We start from the raw sequence: 25,087 nt of genomic DNA, 5'->3' as shown, positions 1-25,087 counted from the left end.
CTAAACAGTGGCAGAGTTACTGGGCATTAGTGTACTCCACACAAATTCCATGTCTGTCCATATCCATGTGCTGTGCTCTCCAGACAGCTGCAGACATCACAAAGAAGCCAGGACAGAAGGATAGCCTTTGCCACTAAAATGCTGAGTATCATCTCATAATCACTTGACTGCTTTTGACTTCTCTCTTTCATTTCATTTGACGTGGAGGCAGACTTAAGTTGGGCAGTCAATCCGGTGATAGTGATGCCCATACAGGACATCTGAGGCACAAGGACAGTTACGGAAGCATCTCTACTCTCAGAGAGCTTCCTGTCAAAGGGACCTCACAAGGGAGACAACAAGAAATAAAAACATCTTGGTCTTACTTTAGCATTCACAGATACTTAGGCACATTTACTCTTGGGAAGGAAAATGGAATACAAGGTGAGCAAGCTGCCACTCTCCCACAGAAGAAGCTCAGGGGCCAGGCACATCTCTACCATGATGAGATCTCATAGCTGTTCACACACAAGGGCATCTGAAAAGGTACTGCTCATCCTCACAACCACCTTGTGTGAGACCAGAGCAGAATTAATGACATGCAGAATACAAAAGCTACAGAGAAAGTCATGCAAGGAAAACTTGGCTCTTTGAAAAGATAACCAAATGGCTAAAATTTAATTGACTAGAGAAGAAAAGATGTAAGTCAAATCACTAAAATCCAGAATGAAAGAAAAGATATTATCACTAACCTTACAGAAATAAAAATATTATGAATAGAGTCATATCCATAATATTTGAAGAACTCAAAAATTCAGCTTCAAAAATCCCACGTCACGGGCAGTGGAGCACAGGCTCGAATAGACATTTCTCCAAAGAAGACTTCCAAAAGGCCGAGCGCATGGCTAGATGATCAAAGTCATCAACTATTGGAGAAATCTCATCAGACCACAGTGGAAGCCCACTGCATGTTGGGAGGGAGATAGCAGTTAAAGAAACGGATAAGGAGGAGCGGTGAATATGTGAAGAAACTGAAACACTTGTACCATGCTGGTGGGAATGTAAAATGGTTCAGCTGCTGTGGAAACATTTAAATTAGGGCTAATAGAAATTTAAACACGGAATTATTCTATTACCCAACAATCCCACTTCCAGGTATATTAATACAAAAATTGAAAACAGGTATTGTTTTAGTTACTTTCTGATGTCTGGCACAAAATACCTGACACACACAACTTAAAGGAGGGAAGCTTTATTTTAGTTCACAGTTTGTAGTACATAGTTGGCTGACTCCAAGGCAGAGTGGCATGACAGAGGAGCACTGCAGAGGAGAACAGTCCATGGCAAGGTATGCATGAGGCTGTGAGAATATCAAGGAACAGGAGGGACATGTAACCTCAGGCTACACCTACACCCTCTTCCTTCCAGACTTCATCTCCCAACATCACACCGTGACATAAACCCTATCAATGGACTAATTCAGCACCACACAGCCATGATCCAGTATTACACAGCCATGATCCAGTCACGCCCAACAGCTCCACCTTTGAGCATGAGGCCTTGGGGGGACATCTAGCTGTAAGCCATAATAGGCACCTAAATAAGTACTGAACACACATGTTGATATTAACACTGTTCACAATGGCCAAAATGTGGAAATATCCCAAAGGCTATGAAGTGATGAATGAGTAAGCAGTATGGTGTTACGTGCACATGCAGTGGATTGTTACTCACCCATCAAGAGGAATGAAGTCCTGACATATGCTACAGTTGGGAGTCTCAAAATCATTATAGTGAGTGAAAGAAAGTGGACACAAAGATCACATGATGTGTGGTGTCACTTAATGAAATACCCAAAATTGGTACAGCCCACAACACACAACCTCTGCAGAGACAGAGGGATCTGGGAGTAGCTCCTAGAACTGAGGAGAAACAGCCCATGGCAGGGTAGGCATGAGGTAGTGAGAGGATTTGCTGTGCTTCTCTGAAGTGGATGGAGGGAGGTGTGTTCAGACAATGCTGCAGGTGCCACTCACACTGTCACCCGCCTTCCACTGCCAAAAGAGAGGATGAGAGAGGAAGGGCAGCGAAAGAGGAGCTAGAGGCAAAGACAGAAGTGGGGGCTTGGAGATGGAGATAGAGACAGATTTGCAGTGTAGTATTGTGAATCTTTAAGAAAGAAGGAGTCTGCCTTTATTCAGCATTAATATTATGGTTCCAGCCAGGATAGTCAGGCAGGAAACACACATTAAATGCATTCACATTATGAAGAAAGAAGTAAAACTATGTCTTTTTACAGACAACATCAAGTTGTGTAGAAAATCGTAAGGAATCTACTAAATGTTTTTTTTTAGAAATAATAACTGAGTTCAGCAAGACTGGAGGATAAAAAAGCAATATCTAAAAACTCAGTTGCATTTATACATATTGCCAACGTGCGATCTAAAAATGAACAAAATATAACTGAAAGCACAAAATGTGTACTCTTCAAACTGTAAAATATTGTTAAAAGAAATGAAAGAAGATGAAGCTAAGTGTCCTCAGGGGTGGACAGCACTCCCTTGGGGCAGTGTGGTGCATCAGGCTCCAGCCGCCTGGTCAGAGTCAGCAGACTGAGCCTCAGACCCGCAGCCCCCAGAACTGGGCACGGTCTGGCCATCCTGAAGAAAGCAGAAGGGCTCACATTTCTGGAGTTCAGAGCTTAGTACTGGATGTGGCGTGCTGCTGGGGTCAGGATGAGTGTCCTGATGACAGGATGACAGAACAGAACCCAAGGCCCATGGGACACCTTCACATGTGGTCCATGTGTCAGAGTGCAGGGCAGGGCCTCCACAGCCACATGCAAAACAGCGAGGCTGACGTTTTACCAAGGGGGTCAAAAATCTTAAATCCAACTACTAAAACCACCAAACTCTAAAACAGGTGAATTGCAGGACTTTTGATGAAGCTATGCTTACTCAGTACCAAAAGCATGGTTCACAACAGAAAATGGAGATGAACTGGAATTCATCAAAATCATTTTCAAAGATATGCTTCAATAGACACTATTAAGAAAGTAGAAAGACAAGCCAGGGAAGATATCACATCTCTAATAAGAGATTTGCCTTTGGAATACACATGGACCTCTGATAAGCCAATTAAAGAAGCTCCATAGCCATTTTCCCAAGAGAGTGGCCAGTGGGAGCTGGCTGCGAGCTGGTCAGTGGCTGGCAGCACAGCAATTGTTTTCTAGGTAAACTCGGGCTTCAGCACACAGACTGCAGTGGCTGTATCTTGATCCAGGAAGTCGGAGGCATTTCACGAGAGTCATTCATGCAGTGCACACATCTGGCAACTTGTCTGAGTCACTCACTTAGCCACTTCTTTGCATAGCATTATGGAGATATCATTAACATGCCATATAATTTGCCCTTTGGAAGTATTCAAGTTAATGGTTTCAATATGTTCCCAGAGCTGCACAGCAATCACCACAATCCAACTCTAAGACATTTTGTCCCTCGGAAGAAACCTAGCAGCCTTTCACTGTCACTCCAGTGCTAGGCTTGACCCCCACCCCGCCTGAACCTCACTGATCCCTGCCTTCTGGCTGGCACTGCCCTTATCATGGCCAAGGTGTTTCTAGGTCACAGTGTGGCATAGCAGGGTAGTACTTCATGTTCCCGTTGCTGTGCTCTGTGTGGCCGCCCATGTCCTATAGCAGTGACAAACACTGGAGTCCTTTCCATCTTTTGGCCACAATGGCCCATGCTCTACGATCACACATGTGTTTCTGTGTGTGCCATGTGGCATGTTATGGATGGTCAGGTCTTGCCTGTGCTCAGAGCTGCTGCCGCTGAGGCCTGGACAGTATCCGTTTACCAGGGGTTGTGAGGGTCACAGCCAGCATGACCTTGAGTGGTGGGGGATGAGCAGAATACAGGGCACGGGTTAGGCAGCAAAGGCACGGAGTGCTGGGCCCCAGCTGCCTGTTTAGAAGAGCCAGAAGCTAGCAAGGGGTCATGTGCAATGCCCAACGACCCAGCCTTCTTGACACTGCTGATGGAAGACCTTGGCCAATTGTTTCCCAAGCCCCTGCCAGTGGACTTCCCGGGCAGTACAAGGAAACATGAATGTGCAGCCTGAGGACCTCTCAAGGCCTAGATGCCCACATCTAGAAGGCCCAAAAGTGGTACTGCATTCTGAAGGCCAAATTGCCATCCTGTAATGAGACAGTGTCCCTGGTGGCAGGGGGAGGATGACACCCAGCAGGACAAGTGTGGTTGCACTGCCCAGGGCAACCAGTGAAGGGTTCCTGAGTCTGGATGACACCCCAAAGAGCAGCTCATGTCTGCAGATCCTCCTTTCTCAGCACCTCTGGTCTGGAGGCCACGTGTGTTCCCCACTCTTGCCCTGGCTTCTAGCAGGTCTGGTCCTCCAAAGCGTCCCCCAGGCAGGTCTGTGCCTAGGGCCCCCTCTGCAAGAAGTGAGACCTCAGCTTCGCCGATGCCCTGCAGTGACCCCAGCTTCAGAGCAGCTGAGAGTCAAGGCCAGTTTGGTCTTACTGTGTGACTTTCAAGGGCAGCAGCTGTTTCTGTTCCAGAGCAGCTCTACTGTCAGAAAATAGTTTGAAAACCAGGCTTGAAACTTAACTTAGTGATCTGCATTTGACTTGCGGCCAGATAGTCAATTTATTCCTTGGTGCATCTTTTGTGAAAAGTCCTAGACAATGGAACTCAGCTGCCACTGCCATGTTTGCTGCAATCTGTGGCTGGTCTCAAGTTGATGCACATGGCACACGTCATGCAGCATGAACCCTTTGGATCCGAGCTGCATGGTGTTGTATTTAGAATTTCTCCACTTAGCCAGAGGTCCTGGGATCATGCCAGGATCTCGGTGCCCACATGCTGCTGGGAATCAGTGGGCCTGAGCCCAAAGGGCCCCATCAGCTGAGAGGGCTTCTCCTTCTGTACAGTCCTTGTCCTGAGCCACACGAACCCTTGACTTGCAGGTTAATACAGAACTGTTAATTTTCAGAGCAAGACTGAGACCTGGGTTTGACCCAGCAGCCTCTGTGAGTAGTGGCAAAGGATTTGTCCCTGGAAGCACTTGGCATGGCCTCCTTTGGTACTGGAAAACACTCACAACTCCTCTGAACTGCAAGGAGTTAATAAATTTGTCACACTGTTGAGTGACGATGTCTGTAATGCATTTTTGTTCAATCTTAATATGACAAGGCGCATGGGCAGCACTTGGCCCTGCTCTTATGCCTGGTGCCCGTGTGATCTGGTGTAATGGAATTTAATTTGTTTTCAGATAAACGTACCTACAGGGACCATCCCACAAACAGAAATCTCAGAGCTTATGTAAGCAACAGAAAAATTAATTAACACGGAAGTGCTAATTAGTTTATCCAATTTGCAGGGCTGTGGGACTGCAGAGCCAGGTGCCATGAGGTAGGCAGAGAATAGGAAGAGACAGAGACACTTGCAGGGAACAGGTCAGGCTGTGTGACCACTGTGTCTATCTGGGCAATGCCTCCGCACCTTTCCTCACCTCAGCTGCTCAGATCTTAGCCATTGGGAGGTGCAGGGCTGTGCAAGAAGATAACAATGCACACTATTGCAGATGCAGGCATGTAAGGTGCACAGCATCCAGGCGGCCTGGACATTTGCTAGCCACATGGCCTCAAGCATGTGCACCTGCTTTTTCTCCTGTGGTGAGGAGCGTGAGGGCTCCATCCTGGCTCCTTGAGGGGAGACCACACAAGGCAGGGCTCTTTATTTGTGCCTTCCCTTGCTTTACTGTCCTGCTGGATGTAGCTGTCATCTTATTTATGTATTTTATCCACAGTTGTAATCTTTTCTGTAAGAATTGTCCTGTTGTTATCTAATATTACTCATTTCTGTTTATTTGCTTCTCTCTCGTAATAAATTGTGAAATTGTTTATTTTCTCTTTTCTTCCCATTGTTTCACAAAGCAAACTAATTGAATAGCTCTTTGCATTTTCCCTATGTGGCCTCCTCTGTTTTCCCAAATAGAGCTTGAAATCAGTGCCGTGTGGTCCCCATTTCTCTCAGTCCATGTGCGCAGAGCCGTCCTTTCCACAGCCATCGCCCTGCCATGACAGATCCTCCAGGGTTACCAAACCACAAATCACCCACCTCTGCTCTTTTCTCTCCCAGATGTCTCACCTGCTCTGCCACCAGAGAAACTGCCTTGAAGCCTGGGTATATTTATATAATTCCTGGAAGCTTCACTGTCCTGCATGATGAAGCCAAACTGCTGGACACTTACTCTTTTTTTGAAGCAAATTGGTCAGCCAGCTGCAGTGTGACCTGGCCACACTCTATCCTCCTCCTCCATCAAGCCCTGGAGCTCAGATGAGTTGAGTCTCCTGGGCGAGGTGGAGCACAGCACACTGCTTGTGCTGTCATTTGTCTCCAGACAGCTGATATCCACACCTCAGCCCTGTGTACCTCAGCACAGGCCCTGTCGGAGCCTGGTTGGGAGAACAATGCACTGTGGGCCATCTTCACCCAAGCCAGATTGCCTGACAGAGCAGGTGACTTACAGTCTGCTAGATGCAAAGGTGTAGTCTCTGGAGGAAGGGTAACAAAATAGGATGACATAATGAGACTAAACTAGTGTTACCATACATGGAAACAGAGGAGGCATCAATAAACTCATTGTGGAAGAGGAGAGCTGGCTTCCCAGAGATATCAACATTTGAAATAAATCCCCAAAAATGAACAGGATTTCAACAAAAGGTGCCAGGCTTATTCAGTATTTGCATGCAAAAAGTGACTCTCAGCCCCTAAAAAAGTGAGACCTAAACTCTAAAACAACTTATGCAGAAGTTTTCATGATCTTAGATTCATTAATGCTTTCCTAGATGCAATGTTAGAATCTAAACAATCAAAGAAAGATACATGAACTAAACTCCATCAAAGTAAAAAACTTTTGTGTTTGAGTTCACTATCAATAAAGTGAAATGGAAACCCATAGAATGGAGAAGTTTTCCAGTTCCACATAAAATGCCTTGTTGAGAAATTACAAAGTGCTCCTGTTACAAGGCAACAGTGCAGCTGAGGACAGAACAAAGGACTGAATAGGTGCTTTCCACAGACGTGGCACTAGATATCATGCACAAGAGGTTGCTGAACCCCAGGATGCCACTGTGCAGCCATCCAGATGGCATCGAGCAGAAGGCAGAGCATGGTGGGTGAGGGACTTGGAGAAGCCTGGGACCTGCAGAACTGAGAAGCCTCTGTGGGGCATTTCCTTGGAGGCTACGTGGAGTCACTTGTAACCAGAAGTCCATCTCTCAGTGCGCACCCCAAAGGAAGAAATATGCATATGCTCAAAATCTTGTACATGTGTGTCACACAAGTCACTGTAGTCACAGTGTTTCAGTGCTCACAGTGGTCACAGTGGATGTGGTGGTCATAGTGTCATGGTGGTCACAGCTGGCAGAAAATAGAAACAACCTCACACCTGAGAGCTAAGGACTCTCCCTAGCTAGCAGTGGGAGAGTGGGGCCCTCACATGGGCTGCAACACAGATAGCTTCGATGGTGTTTTGCTAAGCAAGAGAAGCCAGGCACAAAAAGCACTTGTACAGTTCCAGTAACACGGGTGTTCAGAACCTGCAGACCTCTCTGGAAAGTTAGGGCTAGGGGAATGCTGAGGAGTAAGGGTTTGTTTCTGGAGTGGTGGAAGTGCTCAAAAGTTGATTGTAGTGGTGGTCACACAATTCTGTGAGCATATCAGTGAGTATATTACAGTATTTACATATCTAGTATATTATTGTACTATTATATGTATACCCTGAATATGTTGTATGGAATATAAATGTACCACATGATATTTTAGGGTTCTGTATTTTAAATGGGCCACTTAGATGATGCGTGAATTGTATCTGAGCAAAGCTGTCACTGTTAAAAATCACACATAGTCGTGAATAGGCAGCCATGGTCCAGCCAGCGCGGGCAGGGGTGTCAGTGTGTGGGCAGCTCACAGTTGTACACCCCGTGGCATGAGGCAGCCTGGCATGGCCATGGGTGACATCAAGGTCACCTCAGGGAGGAAGGTCAGCATCTCTGTCCCATGGGAGAAGGGGACGTGTTGGCATCAGGAAGTGAGTTTTCTGGCAGCACTGAAACAAGCACACTGATGCTTCCTACTTTTCAATTCAAAGTTTCTGCTGAAATCCTCTCTCGCTCTCTATAGATTGTGACTTCTCCTGTCCCATGCGTGTGTTAAATGTGTCATGGCAGGATCCTGCTACATTTCCCGTGTGCTTTGTGACCCCCACATAACCTCCCCTTCTGTTCATGTTTGAGTGTGGGTACCTGGCCATGTAAAGCCATTAAGTTCCAAGATGCCCAGGCCCTGTGATCATGGACTTCGAGACACCTTCAGGGGATCTGGAAATACAGACACAGTTTTGCACTGGCCTCGTCACACTCAGGATGTGACTGTAAGGAGCAAGGGCCTCCAGTCACTGCCCTTGTGCTGTCCACACTTGCTGCTGGCTTGGCTCAGGGCCCGGCTGCTCAGGTCCAGCCCTAGGATCATCTCACCCTCCACCCCAGAAAAAGAGTGTGGCACCAAGATGTGGTGTCAGCCACACTCTTCCATTCTGTGTGGTGATGGAATGCAATGTGGTTTTAAGAGATCACATTTAAAATTACTTCCAGCTTCTCTGAATTTGAGGCAAATCCTCCATGTAGCTACGTTTCTGGCTCAAATATAGAATATTTTGTACAAAGCACTGCAAAGATTAGTCTCCTTGCAAAATAAATTCAGGATAGATTCAACATAGTCCCTGAAAACTTTGTACTTTTTCAAGCTGGCTTAACTGCCTTTCAGCTGTAGGCACTTACAGGGACAGGTTGTTATAGGCCAAAAAATAGAAAGTACAGATTCAAGTGAAGTTTCACTGCCAGCCACTGCCAAGCTGAGTTCTGACTTTCACAGGAGCTCTTCTCCTCAGGACTTGATGACAGATGCAGACCTGACAGATAAATAGCGGCAATGGACAGGTGCTAAGTAACGTATGGTCAAGTCTCCTGGGTCCACTATAGTAAATGAGTGTCTTTCCATGAGCAAAAAGAGACTTTAAAATGAATGATGTGTCCCTGACATTTTTGGGACAGTCTCCGGACATGCTGATGTCGGGGAAGGGTGCTTGATATGGAGGTGCCCGGGTCTGGCAGAGCTGAAGATGACCCTAGAGCTGTCTGGGGCTGCTTTGTGCCCACATTGGCCAGTTGGGAGTGTCCTGAATTGTCACAGTGCCACACGCTGTTCAGAAGCTTTGGTATTCATACACATGTTCATTTTCACACTAATCGGCAAATTAGGTCAGGTCTCTTGAGGCTTGTGTTTATTTCCTACATGCAATAATGAGCAATAGATGTGGAATATAATTGATCACCTACTTAAAAAGTGTTAATAAACACCTCTCTGTACCCAGTGGATGGCCTTTCACTTCAGAAGTGTCTTCCCAGCACACATACACATGTGTGTACACACACATGTATACATATCTGTGTGTGTCTGACTCTGTGTGCCAGTCTGCTTAGTAAGTCATGACCTCCTCTGGGTCCAGTTGTCTGCATCTGTGCATGCTGCATACTTGTACCCATTCTGTATTCCATTCTGTATTTGTTCTTGTTCTTATGAATGCATGGACTCAGACATATTCACACTTGTATCTACGTGTACATGCAGGGATGGTGCACATGTGCTTGTGTGTCTGCACTCAGGTGCCTATGGCAGGGTACAATGGGCTCATGAGAAATGTCATAGGCTTGCAGTTGATATGCTTCAAGATACAAGTGGAACCCCACCTTTCCTGCATTAGATTAGTGAGAACAGTGAGCTACAATGACAGGGAGTCTGGGGAGACTTACTTGTCACATGCAGACACCACTCCGGGTGCCTGGTGACGGGATGCTAGCCTGAGGTGGCAGAGGCCACCCAGCCCCTGGCCCCAGCTCAGAGCCTCAGAAAGGAGGGGCTGTGGTCTGCTGGTGTGATGCAGAGGTCATCCTCAGGAGGGCTTCCAAGGTCACATGGCAGGGGGATACAGGTGAGGCCTTGGCCATCAGGGCCACTGAGCCATCTCTAATGAGTACTGCCCACTCTGTCCTGCTCCTAGCCATCGCCTCACAACCCCACCCCCACCCCATGCAGTCTGCCTGCATGTCTCTGCACCGCAGGGCCACCTGGTTCCAAGGTCCCATGTTCCTCCCTAGGGGATGCCACAGACTGAGATACTGGGAACAAAGCATCTTCACGGCTGGCTGAAGGACGCCTGTGTTTATGACCGTGCAGTCTACGGGTGTTTGTGATGAGAGTCGCATTCTGAGTGCTCTATACGAGCACGTGGAGCCTCAGGCTGCTGATATGGGAAATGTTCCAGAAAGGCAGGCAGAGGGGACAGGTGGAGGTGAATGGCTGACATGAGGCCAGTGCATGATAGACTGCTAACCAGCAGCAGGCTGACTGAGCAGGGCTGACAGGCTTCATGCAGAATGGTGCTCAAAGAGGGCAGAGGTGCACATGCTCACTGCTGGGGATGGATTCTGAGCTCCAGCCAAGGGGGTTCTGGAGGGGACAGAGACCTGTTTCTGGCTTGTGAGGGTCACACATGCTCCCAGCTCACCCAATAGATGCTGGGGGCATGGCAGCCAGGAGACTATGGCTTTCAGAAGAAGACACTAATCATTGTGGAAGGCAAAGGCTGGAGGATGGAGAGCCCACACATGTAGGACTGCACAGGTCTAGGCTTGGGCTTGGCCGACTGGGTGGGGGTAGGGTTCAGCATGTGTCCTCATACCTGTGCTGAATCCCACTGTTAGCAATAAGGAGTGGTGGAGACACAGATCCACCACAGCACTGCCTGTGTGAGGACAAGACATGAGGGCCAGGACGTGGTGGTGGATGCAGAGAAGAGGAAGCCGGACAGGAAACCGGGAGGGTGTGGTACCCATGGGAGCAAGAGTGCAGGAGCCATGCTGCCCAAGGCAGTGGGTCGGGTGCTTCAAGGCCTGGTGGACCTAAGTGCACCTGCCAAGCACCAGCACCCAGAGCCTCAGGGCCCCCATGCATTCCAAACAGTCTGGCCTGGGGCCAGGAGGAGAGAGATATGAGCAATGGCAGAGGCTGGGACTGGGGTGTCAGGGTTGCAGCAGGGAGGCCCCGTGTGCAGGCTGGTGATGTCAAAGGGACTGGAGTGGGACAGGGACTGAGAGGTCAGCACGTACTTCCTTCTCACCATTCTATGTGCCAGGTTGGTTGACTGGGACAGTGCATGCCCTCACACTTTGGGTGTCAGGGGAGAGAGAAGGGCCAAACCTCAGTGTTCAGAACTGGGATCAAGATATACACTGGGGTAGTGGGCCCTGGCAGGTAGCTTGCTGGTCATGACTGTCGGACTTGCTGAATCTGGTCACCATGTCCTTGCTGCTATTGGTACAGAGGCATTGACTGTGTGTCTCCAGGTTCAGTGTCTTGGCATGTCTCTGAACCCTGAAGAGGCTGAAATAGATCTCTTACTGTGGCTCCAACTTATTTCTGACACATCCTTGAAAGGCCAGGAGAGACACAGAGAACTACCTGCTTGATGAACTATTTTGAAAGATATTAAACTTTGGAGTTTTCCTGTGACTTTGTGAGGGGCTCTGGCCAGCCTGTCCTCCTAGGCTGTCCCCTTCTGTGACCAGAGGGCAGAGGTGGGGACACTGGAGACTCAGAGCAGCTGTGGTGGGTAAGGTTGGCAAGGATGATGCAAAGGAGGCTGTCACTTCTCCATTAACTTCCCACCCAGTGGAACACATGCTGGGCCGAGATGCTGTGGGAGGCGGCTTTCTCGGGATTCCAGCCTTCTTCAGTCAGGCTCGCTGGGAGGTGCATCTGCCCCAGAAGTGTCCCAAAGTCAAATGTGGCCCTGAAGATCTGCTACAGGGAAGCAGAGGGCTGGGACATGGGCCTGGCAGCCTGGCTGGTGGCTGCAGGCTGGTTGCTGTGTGAATGCCACCTCTTTCTGGTGGAAGAGCGGAGAAAAGAGAGGTCATGCTGTCTGGACTACAGTTGTGTCCCCAGCCTATAGAAGGGAACAGGGACGGGGCAGGTGTTGTGCTGCTGTTTGCTGAGTGAATGAATGAAGCTTTCTCTGAGGGTATCTGGGCCTCCTCGTGCTGGCTGTGGCTGTGAACGCATCATAGTGTATGTTATGAGGACTCTGAGAAGATACTTGTAGCAGAAAATGTGACTTGAAAACAGAATAAATTGCCCATTTGCTAACCAAGGCATGCGTGGCCGCTGGTCTCCTGTGTGCGTTCCATCTGCCTAGGAGACTCACACAGAGATCCCTTTGGCTCTGTCTCTGTTGCCCATTTCCAACACATCCCTGGGCACAGCTTCCTTCCTTTCTGGGAGGGGTCACACCCTGCTCCTGCTCCTTAGCTGAACCAGCATGACTGCTCCCCAGCCACCCTTGTGGACCAGCCATGCCCAGGTCTGCCCAGCAATTGGTGGCATTTGGAACATGTGTTCTCTTAGTCCTGCTTTTACCACGTTGTAAGTAGTCCTGTACAGCAGCATTGGCATGTGCTCGGGCTTCTTAGCTTTCCTGCTTATTATCAATGAAAACTGCTTTTAAATCGTTGATTTGTGTACTGATTCGGGGATGCTGGGTTTGGGAATAAGACTTTCACCTGATTATCTCACCTGTTTGGAGAAGCTCAATGAATAGATTCTAGTCCCAGCCAAAAGATAATAAGATTTTCCTTCTTATTTTGAAATCCGAACAAGGAAAAATGGATGTGGTAGCAATTTTAGCAGATAGTAAACACCAAGGGGCTTACTTTGTGCCAGAAATAATTTTCCTTTGTGCATAAACTGTTTTCAGTGTACAGATTGCTTTTTATAGTAAAACTTAACATATGTTCCCTGAAAGTTTCACTTCCACTCTTCCCCTCTTGTCTAAACCCCGGAACTCCCAGTACTATTACAGTTCCTCCTACGAACAGCTTCTGTGGACCTGCTGTGGACTGTTCCAAGCATCTCATACGTGTCTGTAGATTCACATAGCCAGCATGTCATAGGTAATGTCCTCTGGTGTCACACTCAAAACCTCCTAGCTCCTCAGTAAATACGTGTCAAATTGCCACTGAAAAGTCACATTGGAAATGAGAATCAGATGCAACCCACTGCCCTTCTCTCCTTCTCTTTATATTTAAATGTTTGGCATTTTTCATCTGAACACATGACTGCAGCTGTGTATTCCTCAGTTGATGACATCAAATGGGCCTATTCCTCCAGTTTGAGTTCTCACAGGTCACAGTCAGGTAGTCCTGTCATGCACACATGACATGGCACCATCACCTTGTCAGTTGTGCCAGGATTCATGTGTTCATCCAGTCATCGTGTCATGTGGTCACACATTGTGTGATCCCGTGTTTATGCAGTCACACAGTCAGCCCCACTATTGGAGGCATGCTGTCATGGTGTGCTGGGCCCAGCTGAGTGTCATGTTGAGTGCCTGGCGGAATGCATGTGTCTGTGAGATCGTGGCCAGCTCTGCCGCTTGGGAAGGCCACAGAGTCGTGGCCTCAGATCCTCCAGCTCCTCTTCAGAGGAGGCCTGATGTTATGTGGTGGCATTCCTATGGAACCCTGGAAAGGATACAGCTGAGCCCCCACCCTCCACAGGTCCGTGGGATTTGGAGGGAGCTGTGCTGAGCCTTATCTTCTGTCACTGCCCCAGCTGCAGGGAGGCGTAGGAGGCATAAATGGTCACAGCAGCTTAGTGTAGGCCCCTCGGGGCTAATGTCACAGCTCCATTGCTCCGGCAGCCCCTTGGCAGCAAGAGGCTTCGTCTACTTCCTGCCGTGGGTCTCTGGGTCTGGAGAAGCCTCGTACAGGACTTCTCTCAGTAGTCTCATGAGGGCCTCCTCAAGGTCTTGGACAGTGGCGTGTCCTGGCCACCCACACCTGGAAGCGATCCCTGCTAGGGCCCCGGAGGGCAGTGTTCTGCCCCCGACCCTAGCTTGCTGCTGTGCAAAGTGAGGGCCGGGATGCCCTTGGGTTTCAGGGAGACAGCAAGGATGTTGCTTCAGGTGGAGCAGATGCTGCCTCTGTGAGAGCACGAGCATGGAGGGAGGTTCCCGCCACAGACCCAGAGACATGACTCCTTTGTTGGGGGCAGAAAGCAGGTGACACAGTTGCCTGAAGAGAGCAGTTAGATGCTCGCAGGCCTCATTTTGGACTTGAGAACAGGCTGGTTCCCACGGGACTATGTCGGTGTGCATATAGATTGCACATCTGTGAAGTCATCAGGCAGGTTTCTCTGCATCAATGAGCATAAATTAGCACCATTGGCTCCTAATTTAAACAGACAAATTCACCATATACCAGATCAGCTCTCTTCTGTGTCTGCAAAGGTGATTACAGACCCGACAGCTGTGCTAGACGCAGGGGAGTACAGTGTACTTTGCACTGGGATCCTTTGGACAGGGACAGTGTCTGTTCCTTGGAATGGTGTGTTCCCACCTTGGGGACACCGGGCTGGCAGGGCAGATAGCCATTTACTAAGCCGCAGAGCAGTGTGGGCCGCCTTGCCCTGGCTGGGCACATCATGTTTTGTTTGTCTCCAGACTGACTCAGCTTCCCAGAAGAGGTCAGAGCAAAACCCAGCTCTGGGCTTCCATGTGTTGCACCAACCCAGGCGCCATCCACTGCCTGTTGCAGCTTTGTAGGGCAGTAAGTTGCATGCTATGTGTGAAGTCATTTCTATTGTGAGCCACAACTGAAATACACCACTGAGCCCCCAGTAATCCTGGAGTCTCAAAATCACAGAGCAGTTAAGACTCACAAACAGCTCACTGGGAACAGGGCTGGACATGGGGTGTGTGCTCCCCAGCATCACCGTTGTTACCTGCTGTCACTCCTAGGACCAGGCCTCCCTCCTCACAGCCCTGGGCTCTTTCCCTCCTCCCCTCTGGTCCACTGTCTGGGGGACTGGTACCTGCAGGCTGCTCCCTTTGTGAGTCAGGACCAAGGGGGCAGAGCAGTGCAGACGTGGCTCACTGGCAGTGTGATTTGAGCGGGGCTGATGGCCACTTCCTTTCTGTTCCTCCTCCACAACCCACCTCCCAGTGCCCAAGTACATTCTGACTTGGTGAGTTTATCAGCTTCTTGTCTGTTTAGAATGAGGAAAGGTTTAACTTGGTTCTGGAAGAGACAGGAAGGAGTAGAGTCCCAAAATCCCCAGGACTATGCCCCCAGTGACTTCATTTCCGCCCGAAGCTTCCGCCACCACCACAGACTGGGGCCAGGCCACCCACACAGGCTTCTGGGGACACTCCCAAGTCCCAACAGTGGCATTTGAGCTTTCTACACCCATCTCTGAACCACAGGATGTGCCCCACCCATGTCAGGACAACTCATGAAGTCTTCTGTCAACCTCATTCTAGTCATGCTTGCTGTAGATGTTCCATGTTAGCCAGTTTCAGCTTTTCTTCCTCTGTCTGCTCCTGCACTCCTTAGCCTTGGTCCTGGTCTCTTGCCATGGCCCTACGTCTGCCTGCCAATGCCATGCCCCCTGCCATGATTTTCTCATGCCAAGGAACAGTGTGTTTCACGCACTTCCTTTCATAGTTCCCAGGGCACTCCACAATTCCAAGGAGACAACTGGGGCTCAAAGACCCCATCAAAGAGAGTTTCAGTGATACATTAGCACAGAGCTCCCATGTTGAACGTCTGTGATTCATGAATGAGTGCATCACGTAGACAGAGTGTCAGGACCCAGCCCCAGGGCTCCTCCTTGTGCCCATACTTCCTGTTGCCCCAGCCCCCTCTTTAGGGACCTCCAGGTCTGTGGGCTGCATTAGCACCTCCCGAGAGCCAGTTGCTGTTCATGCCTTCCCCTGTATGGACCCTCGTCTTCCAGCTGCCTTACTCACTGCCCAGGATCTTGGCAGGATCTTGGCCAGGACCTCACAGACAAGGTTCCCTTCCCTTGGCATGGACAGTATATGCAGAGGGAGCCAGGACCTGGGCACGATCACCTTCGGGCTAATCATCACCTGTGGGGAGGGAAGTCCTTATGCACAGGGCTGCATCCCTGGTTGCAGATTTTAGAGTGTAAGTGTGCTAGTGAGGATATTGCTGCTTAGGAGGATGTGACCTGGGCAGATGGAGGAGGCAGATGTGCTCTGCATGCCCTCCCACGCTGCCCATGTGCTTCTCTGTGGAAGACAGCATGGGGAGCTTCAGGTACCCCTGGAAGTTGTTTGCTTTCTGTAATTCTTCACCCCGAGGGTGCTTTCACAGAACCTGGCCATGTCCCTTACCAATTCCCTAGCTGTGGCCAATAGCTGCCATGGCTTGTAGGGAACAGCACTGTCACATGTCTGCAGTGATGACTTTCATTACTGGGTCCTCAGCTCATAGCATACAAGTTGAGAGTTCCCTATACTTCCCAGAAATCTTTTCTAAAGGATGAGGCCCAGTTGTGTTAATGATTCTGCTGGAAATGGCATTGCACATGAGGGGTGCAGAACATCATGAGGAGTTCGCATCTCCCAGAGAGCAGCTGGGAGATGGTGCTGACTTCCAGACAGCAGGGGTAGGGACTGCCCAGTCTTGGTCAAGCTGGGGCTCGGTTGCATTTTCAGCCCTGCACCAGGCTGTCTTCTGCTCCTTGGAAGTCCAGGCCCAGCCACAACTGTCACATAAGTGTAGGTGGCACTGTCTTCCTGCACTGGTTCAGGGCCAGGAGTATAACTTCTAGAAGTACTTGAGTCATGGTGCCCCTGCAGCTCCTGCTGCCCCTCTGGATGAGGTAGTGAGGCCCTGCAGTAGCCCAGAGCAGTGTGTGGGTCTGGCTGGACCCACAGCCCTGCTCATCTCCTGGCACCAATTCCATGCTCCTGCAGGCCTCATGTTCCCATCTGAAGCCATGTGTCTGATACATGGCTTCCAAGGGGCTCCTGCTGCCCTTCCTGTTTCTGAGTCTGGTGGGCATGGATAGCTGTGGCCCTTGGCACCGCTCCTGATGCCACTGCAGAGATAGCCTTCCCCTCTGACACATGCTCTGTAGTATGTGTCTGGGGCCACACTGAGGCCGCCCAGCCAGTGCCCATGTCAGCCTAGGTAGTTCCATGCTGCCAATGGGTACCATCTGGTCCTCTGGGATGGCCCCAGCTTCCTAGTCTGTAGCTATGGGAAGAGGAAGTCCTGTGTATTTCAGTAGCATCAGAACGGGGTTGCTCCAGTGATGTTGGTGACAGGACATGGTGCTTGTGCCTGAGTCCCTCCCACAAAAATTCACCCCAGGACCTCAAGAGAGGGGATATGCTTTCTCAGATGCCAGGACCTCACAGACAAGGTTCCCTTCACAGACCCTGGGATCTCACACCAGGGGTCCCCTCATAGACCTTGGGACCTTATACCTGGGATTCCCCCTCACAGACCCCAGGACTTCACACCAGGAGTTCCCATGCTCAGACCCTGGGGCCTCACACCTGGGGTCCCCACCCATGGGCTGTAGGACCTCACATGCTCTTCCCCTTCTAGGCCCTTGCAACATGGACCCCTCCCCCATGTCTGGGTCCTTCCTGGCCTTCTCCTGGTGTCCCTGTCATCCTCCCCAGCCTTCCTGGCCCCATAACCCCCCACGAGTCTCCCACACTGTTTGTCCCATGGACACAGTTTCCATCCAACATTCTGTTCAATAAAATCCCATTGCACGTAGCAGTAGCAGTCCCTGTCAACCTCACCATCCCCTCAGTGGAAGTGTGGTTTCCTCTGAGGTGCTGGCACAGCCCTGCCTGGTCCCTGCTACCCAGAGTAGCATCCACAGAACAGCTGCTCCCTCCTGCCCTGAGGGCTGGATGCCACCCCATGTCACTGTGTGCCAAGGTTTGTCTGTGATGAGCTCTACAGATCATGACCTCAGGGGTTTTGTCATTCCATACAGCCAAATACAGTCTGGGACCATTCATGGGAACTCAATATTTGTAGATTTTAGGATTTTTACTGAAATATAGTATACTTTTTTCATAGTTTTTATCCTAGAGAGGAGATATAGCAGAGCTGTCATTGAAAGAAAGGTTAAGTATGAAACTGAGGGTGGAATGCTTTGTCCTTGCATGTGGGAGCTGAGTACAGTGGTGAAGGTGTGTTCCATGAGTGCCTTACATGAGGCGGACAGCCCTTCGCTGTAAGAAAGTATAGAGATGAGACTCTTTTCAGATGTGCTGGGGTGGCCTGGCTGAGTCCCTGTCCCTGTGCTCCTGCACTAACGCTTCTTCCTTTTTTCTGTTGCAGAGTCACAGTGTACCCTCTGCGGGGAGCCGGAAGGTGAGTACCCAGATTCTGCACCATGCTGCGGGGCGGGGGGGGGAGGGCATGCAGGTGGCTGTGGCTCTTGGTGAAACTGATGGTGAGGGACAGCTGGAAAGTGTTTGAGAGCCTTGATGCCGAAGGCATGCTCTCCTTGGTGTCTGTGGGAAAGTGGATAATCCATAGCACACAGAGTCAGGCAAAAGAAGTTCATCTCTAAAGAAAATACAGCATTATATTGCAGGGTTTTCTTGTGTTGTTTTGGATTTATAGATTTTGGCCAGTTTTCTCCAAATAGTAAATGTTGACATGTTTATGGGCTTTAGTTCCATTTTAGCGAGTTGCCATGACCTCACGTGCCAAGAGACCTGCGAAATGGGTCCTGACCACAATGCGTGACTGGACCTGAGGCACGTAGCAGGGACCTCGACGGCCTTAGGGAGAATGAACCCCTGGCCTCCCATGTGTCATGTTCAGTTTTGGGCAGAGCTGCAACTGCCTAAGATGCATTTAAACGTGCGGCTTCCAAGCCGGGCGTTTGTTGACACTGCTCCAAAACAGTGAAAATAAATCAGCGCAGCTTTTTCCTCACTACGCTGAGGAAGAATAAGGCAAAAACTGCAAAATATCTGACACCTTGTGGTGGAAATTCCATCGAGTTTGGATTTTGTAGTCTGCCTTCAGCAGAAAGCAGATTGGCTAGAAAACCAGCAAGCCTCAGATTGGGGAGCCACAGGGTAAGGCTCAGCCAGCCCAGTGTTGGGGAGCCCAAGGACTCAGCCCCAAGAGCCATGGGTGGAGGACTGAGTGTGCTCAGGGCTGAAGCCCAGTGCCTCTGCGAAGACCCAAACCCACAAGCCAGAAACATGAGTGAATAAGGGCTCACTTGGAAATTCTGCACTCAGTCTCTTCAGTTTGGTGATAGCCGGGTATTCAAGGAGGTTTTCTGGATTCTTACTGTTCTGTTGAATCCATGAGAAGGCACAGACATAGCCATAATGCACCTGTAGCTTACCTTCTAAAGCATCAGACTCTAGACCTGGAGTTCCCAAGACCATAGAGAGGTATCTCATGGAAACGGGGTGTGAAAGGCTCACTCTGGATATGTAGGACAGTCCTCCTCTGGGGTTTATGATGCTTTTGATCTGTCTAGTTCCCTCTGGGAAATTGGGAGTCCATTATTTCCTGTTGCTGTGGTTTTTGTTGTTGTACTGTGACCTTGTGTTGTTGAACTTGCCTACTGTGCTATGGCTTGGTACGTGACTGTGCAGCCTTGTTGGAAGTTCTCAGGGTGCTGTGTGTGGAGTCTTACAGGGCACAGAGCTCAAGCCTGTGCTTTCATCTGTGTGGTTCTAGTGGCCCAGCTCCATCCTCTAGACAGGCTGTGCACTGCCTGTCTGCTATCACTGCTGTGTGCTCCTTGCTGCTGCCCAGAGTGGGGAGCTAGCTCCCATGAGGACTGGCTGGAGGTGGGCTGTGGACACCACCCATGTTCCTGGAGCATGGGCTGCTGTGTCTGTGACCATCCTGGGTGCCGAATGGAGTCTGATGGGCCCAGATCTGCCAGGCTGGCCTGAAAGTGCCTGGCAGGGTCTGTCTGGTGAGGTGCAGGTACTCACCTGAGTGACCATTGCAACCCCAACAGTTGGGGTCAGCGGGGCCCTCCTTACAACACCCAATGCCTGCTGGTTTGGCTTCCACAATACAGGGGTGTTGGGTGTTAGTCCCATACCACATGCAGAAGTAGGAAGAGCTGAAGAGACTGGACAGGCCTGCTCCTTACTGAAACAGACTACACACAGGAGGATCCCCAGGGCACTGGCTGGGGTGGCAGTCAGTGTGGGCAGCCCTGCTCCCCATCCACCTAGTGCTCCAGGTGTACTGCTGGTAGAATTACTCCAATCAGGGGCGGCAGGGCAGTGGTCATGGGATCTCAGCTGTGCCTTACTCCCTGGAAGCACCACTTGATAAATATTCATGTGTTTTAAATCATTTAAGTAATTAGCCTAAGTGTGAACTGGCTGGATACAGCGCATGGAATCTGAAATCAGCTTTTTTGTTCAGTAATTTCTCTGGCAGCATCCACCAGTTAACTCACAATCGCCCCTGCCAGGAGTGAGGAAGCTGGGCTGCTCAGGCAGGCGGCAGAGCAGGTGGGGAGCCCCTCTTCTCCCTGCAGCCTCAGCAGCTCTCAGGCTGAACCAGCCAAGTGGAAACACCTATTTGCATTTTAATGATCAGCTCTTTCGGAGAGAACTAGTTCTTTGGATACAGAGTGAATAATTAGCATCGTTTCAGGGGATAATATCTGTCAAGCAAATGAGACTGGGAGTAAAGTTCACGGGGTCCTGGAGACCTCAGATTCCACAGCTGTGGGCCCCTGTTGGTAAGGACTTTCTCAGAGAACGGGAATTTTAGTGAGTATACAGAATGTGAATACCAATTCAGCGAGCTGGAAGCTTGCACAATCTGCACTGTGACGTCTGGAGGCTGAGGAGGTGAAGGTGTCTGTAGATGCACAGTCACTGCTTCCTGGCCAGAGTAGAAATGGCCCAGCTAGGGCTCAGGAATGGTAGCACCTGCAGCACTGGTGTGGGCCTTAGCAGGTCCCACAGTTTCCATGGGGTGGCTTCTGCAGCAGTATGCCGTGCACCAGCCCCTGAATAGAAGTAGCAGGGTTACTAGAACACTTCTCATCCTTACAGAGATACGCAGGGCAGCACTGAGTCCACCTCAGTTTCTGTCGTCTTCCTAGTAGCCCCTGATAGCCCAGACACTGGACAGAGCCCAGTAGCAGAGTTTTCCGTTAGTTTGACACAGCAAGGACTTGTCCCACATGACAGACCCTGCCAATTTAGTGTAGGTACATAATTTAAGAGTACATGGTCTTTTTCAAACTTTACTGGCAGGCACAGGGGGGCATTTGCTTTTAAAGGAGGCCACAGGAAAACAACATGAATCTCAGGCAGTGCTACAGTGCTGCTTCCTGGACTTCCTGGATTTAATGCAGTTTCCTTTCCTACTAAATAGACTTTTGTGATGCGGGAACATGGATAAGGATGTCTGAGTTAGGAGAATTTACTAGAAATTCAGTATTGTATATCCACAGTGTCTTAGATATGCACTGTTTTGCCCAATTAAAGCCAAGAAGTAGTAAGTTATTAGGATGTGAGTTGGCATGTAGGACTTTGCTACACAAATGCCAGGGCACATTCTCTAGGACATAGGTTGAATGCTTAGCCTCAGGAAGCTGCGGCTCTGGGTGGTGGAATGCTGGGTTTTTGGAAAATGTCAGTGGTAGAAATTCCCATACAAAAGCAAATTTCAGATTTAAAAAATATCCCTAAAGGCTTAAGGTAGTGTTTTCTTCCCTAATATGTTTTTCTTTGTGAGTTTTTGTTGTTGTTGTTTGTTTATTTTGATCATTCAAAAACATTCAAACTGCACTGGGAATTTTGGATATACATAATCTTACATTTTACTACAAATAGAAAGTACATCTTCTCTATAATACATCATTAAGAAATAGTGGGAAGTTTTTCTTGTACTTAGTAACTTTGCATTCTTGATTTTTTAAATGAGAGAAATTCAAGATTTCCCTCCAAGTGACTTTGAACAAAGGCAACATGGCTGCTTGTGTACCTGATGGATTGTGTCATCCTGAGCTTTCAAGACCTCTAAACCACAGAGGGTAATAAGGCTGTGTTCCTGTCCCCACTCAGCCTGTCCTCTGCCTCGCTGGCTCTCTAGGAGGAGGATGCAGCTGCCCCCACTCCCTCAGGGCTCCGAGCCCTGAACTCCAACACCATGTCCTCCCAGATGGGGCATCTGAGTCTTCCCTGGGTCTTCCAGGCACCAGGAGGGGAACACAGCAGCTTTGCTGCCTTCTCAGTATGGCTCCAGGAAACCAGGGTCCCTGGGAACAGAGTTCTCTGCCCAGAGACTACCTCCAGGACTTTTGTGTGGTCTGAGTCTTGGTGTGGGTAAAACAGAGGATAAAGGCTGTTACGAGGCAACCAGAAAGTGGGCAGACCAAGCTGTGACAGAAACTCACCTGTCCCCTAAAGCAGAAGTACAGCATAACATACAGTGGAATCCATTTCAATGTGCAACTGAGATTGAAAGAAAAAACATGAGGGGTCCCAAGACCCAAGAAATGTGGCAGAATCTTAAATCTGAGGATTAGCACTAGCCAGGGCTGAGGAGGGAATCCAGGAAGGACAGGCTGCACTAGAGTTGATGTCCTCGAGGTGGGAGGGGCCTGGGGACAGGCAGAGGCTCTGAGAGCCGTCAACCCTCTGCCAGCATGCTTCCCTGCCTATGAGTAAAGAGCCCAAAGAAACTGTCCTGGAAGGTGCGGAGAGGCTCATCTCACCCTGAGGTCATGGGCCAAATGCATGTGAAACGTGTTGTGAGTGGAACTCGAGGTCCCAGAGGACCCAGACCACACAGGATGAGGAGTTCCCCCTCCCCACCTAGATAAATAGAGATGAGAAAACCCCCCAGGGTGAGAAAAGACAGAGACCCTGAAGAAGGAGACAGCACTGGGAACCCCAGACCTGCATGGCATCAGGCTGTGCAGAATTAGTACATGCACTTCCTGAAGTCAGGGGAACCCAGACAGATGAGAAGCACAGCCTGCAGTGAAACAGTAGCTAGGAACTCAGTTGGTCATGAGAACTGACCAGTATTTGACTGCTAGAAAGTGGGTCAGACAGAGCTGAAAAGAGAGTTAGCAAAAGAGAAAACAGTGTGAGAACCTGCCTAGAAATTTACACAAAAATATAAAGCAAAAGTGGAAGAAGAGTCAAATACACAGAAAAGGCTGCAGAACCCCAAATGAGTTAAGGAGAATGCAGAGGCGGGAACTGGAGGAGTCAGAAAAGTCAAGGCTGAGCCTGCTGAGGACTGAAGAAATGTGTTCCCTCTTTGATCTAAATGCCCCTGGGACTGAGGCCAAATAAATGCCACTTCCTTCCCTCCTAAAGCGGAGGTGCAGAGAGAGAGACAAGCAGATAAACTCAGCAGAGCAGGCACAGCAGATGGGGTGCAGAGACTTCCCGTCCTAAGAGTCAGCACTGACACAAGATGATCAGAGGGTCAAGAAATACCACATAGTTGGTGTGAAGTAAAAGGGAGTGCAGGGCAGAAAGGCAACAACATAGAACGCATGGCAGAAATTACCCCAATGTGTCTATAGATAAAGGCTTTCTCTGTTGATAGTGTTCCAGAAAGCCATGCTGATTGTATACTTCAGCATAGACTCAATGTATGCACTGGAAAAAGGATTACAGGAGATGACAGATCCCAAATTCTTACCGAGACTTCCTTGTCTGTGGGCACAGATTCCTGCTGAGGGGCACTGGTCACCCTGAAACAGAACGGGGGATCTCTCAGGGTTCCTGGCCAGCCTCGCAGTGATCACTGTCTGTGCTTTGCTCAGGGGGCTTGTCACATCCTGGAGGTTCAGTTATGCTTAGCCTTGGCCCTTTCATACCCACTGTTGATGTGGAATTTCAGCATCACTCAGACATTTGTGATTTTCCTGGAGATATTTGGAGAACTTCAGGCCTCTCTGGGTGTCCAGGTGAAAAAGACTCAGCTGGGAATCTCTGCTCCCTCTTCCCAGGTCCCCAGAACTCTCAGACAGAACCCCCAGTTACATTGAGCTCGCTGGCCAGCGCCAGCCACTACTGCTGAAGCACAGGCCAGATCAAGTCATTTCCTTCCACACATTTCTCAAGGCTCCACCTCTCTACAAGGTGAATCCCACTTTCAGAGTCACTATGTTAGGCTCCGTGTGCCTTATCAACCCACTTAGCTGAGTGTAAAGCATGCACCCTGCTGGCACCCAATGGGCTCATACAGGGTCCTGGAGATCTGCGCTTCTGAGGATTAGGAATAAGAGGAAACTGGGAGAGTGGAGGATGGGGAAACTGTCTGCACATGTGTGTGCAGATTAAAGATACAGGAAAGCACAAGGATGTTTTGGCAGAAGCTGTGTACATGCACGTATGTGCATACATGCATGTGTGTTGTGAGCAAGGTGTAGGTATCAGTGATGCACAGAAGTGGCTTTCACTACCTTCAGCAGGACACCATGCTCACATGCAGTAGTGCCAGGCGATGGTCCTTGTTTGTATTGACTCAGAGCAGACACCTCCTCCCAGACAGGGCTTCTGTGTTGTATGCTCTCTGTCAGAGGTGCTGCCCACCTGTGGTGCATCCACAGCCCACGGGTGCCTCTGTGAGTGGCTTCCTGGGTCCCCTCATCTACAGGTTCCAGCTGGAGAGCATGTGTCATCCTCAGAACCAAGCACAGGTTTTGCCTGAACCTGCAGCACAGGAATACTGTCTTTGTCCAACTGTCCACTTCCCTGGTGCCCAGCTTGGTGGAAGCTTCTGCTCACAGCTGCATACTTGTGAACCAAAGCTGTCCATGAGGATCCCAGTCTTGCTACCCACCAGGGCCGTTTTGTAAATACTGCATTTAGTATCTGAGGCGAAGCAGCAGAGATTGAATATAGAGGCTGAAGTGAGAGAGAGTGGATTACACGTGCCATCTGGTGTCTGAGACTTGGGACAATTATGGAGTATGCAGAATGATATAAAATGCACTGACGAGTCCTGATTTGCACATTTCTGTCTTTTTAAAGAATAATATCCAATATCTGAGATTCAGGCATCCAGCTGGCCTCAAAACAATCCTACCTCAGTGATTTGCTCAAGAATAAATATTTTATTTTTATGGTTGCTGGATAATTTAAATGTTAA

At 49.5% G+C, this 25,087-nt stretch overlaps 1 protein-coding gene across 12 annotated transcripts in view; it reads left to right on the top strand.

Annotated features, from left to right (window-relative positions):
- The window catches only part of Dlgap2 (DLG associated protein 2), a 531,604-nt gene that overhangs the window by 298,115 nt on the left and 208,402 nt on the right, over positions 1–25,087 (top strand). For all 12 annotated transcript variants that reach the window (XM_063235015.1, XM_063235014.1, XM_013143569.2 and 9 more), the window contains one exon: positions 18,299–18,331. In XM_063235015.1, coding sequence (XP_063091085.1) covers positions 18,299–18,331 — 33 coding nt within the window. The remainder of the gene's footprint in view (positions 1–18,298; positions 18,332–25,087) is intronic.

The sequence above is a fragment of the Cavia porcellus genome, unplaced genomic scaffold (assembly GCF_034190915.1).
Source record: "Cavia porcellus strain 051 isolate PalLab524CR breed Dunkin Hartley unplaced genomic scaffold, mCavPor4.1 scaffold_24, whole genome shotgun sequence".
NCBI lineage: Eukaryota > Metazoa > Chordata > Mammalia > Rodentia > Caviidae > Cavia > Cavia porcellus.
Note: the sequence above shows the minus strand (reverse complement) of the source record. Positions and strands in the feature narration are given on the sequence as shown.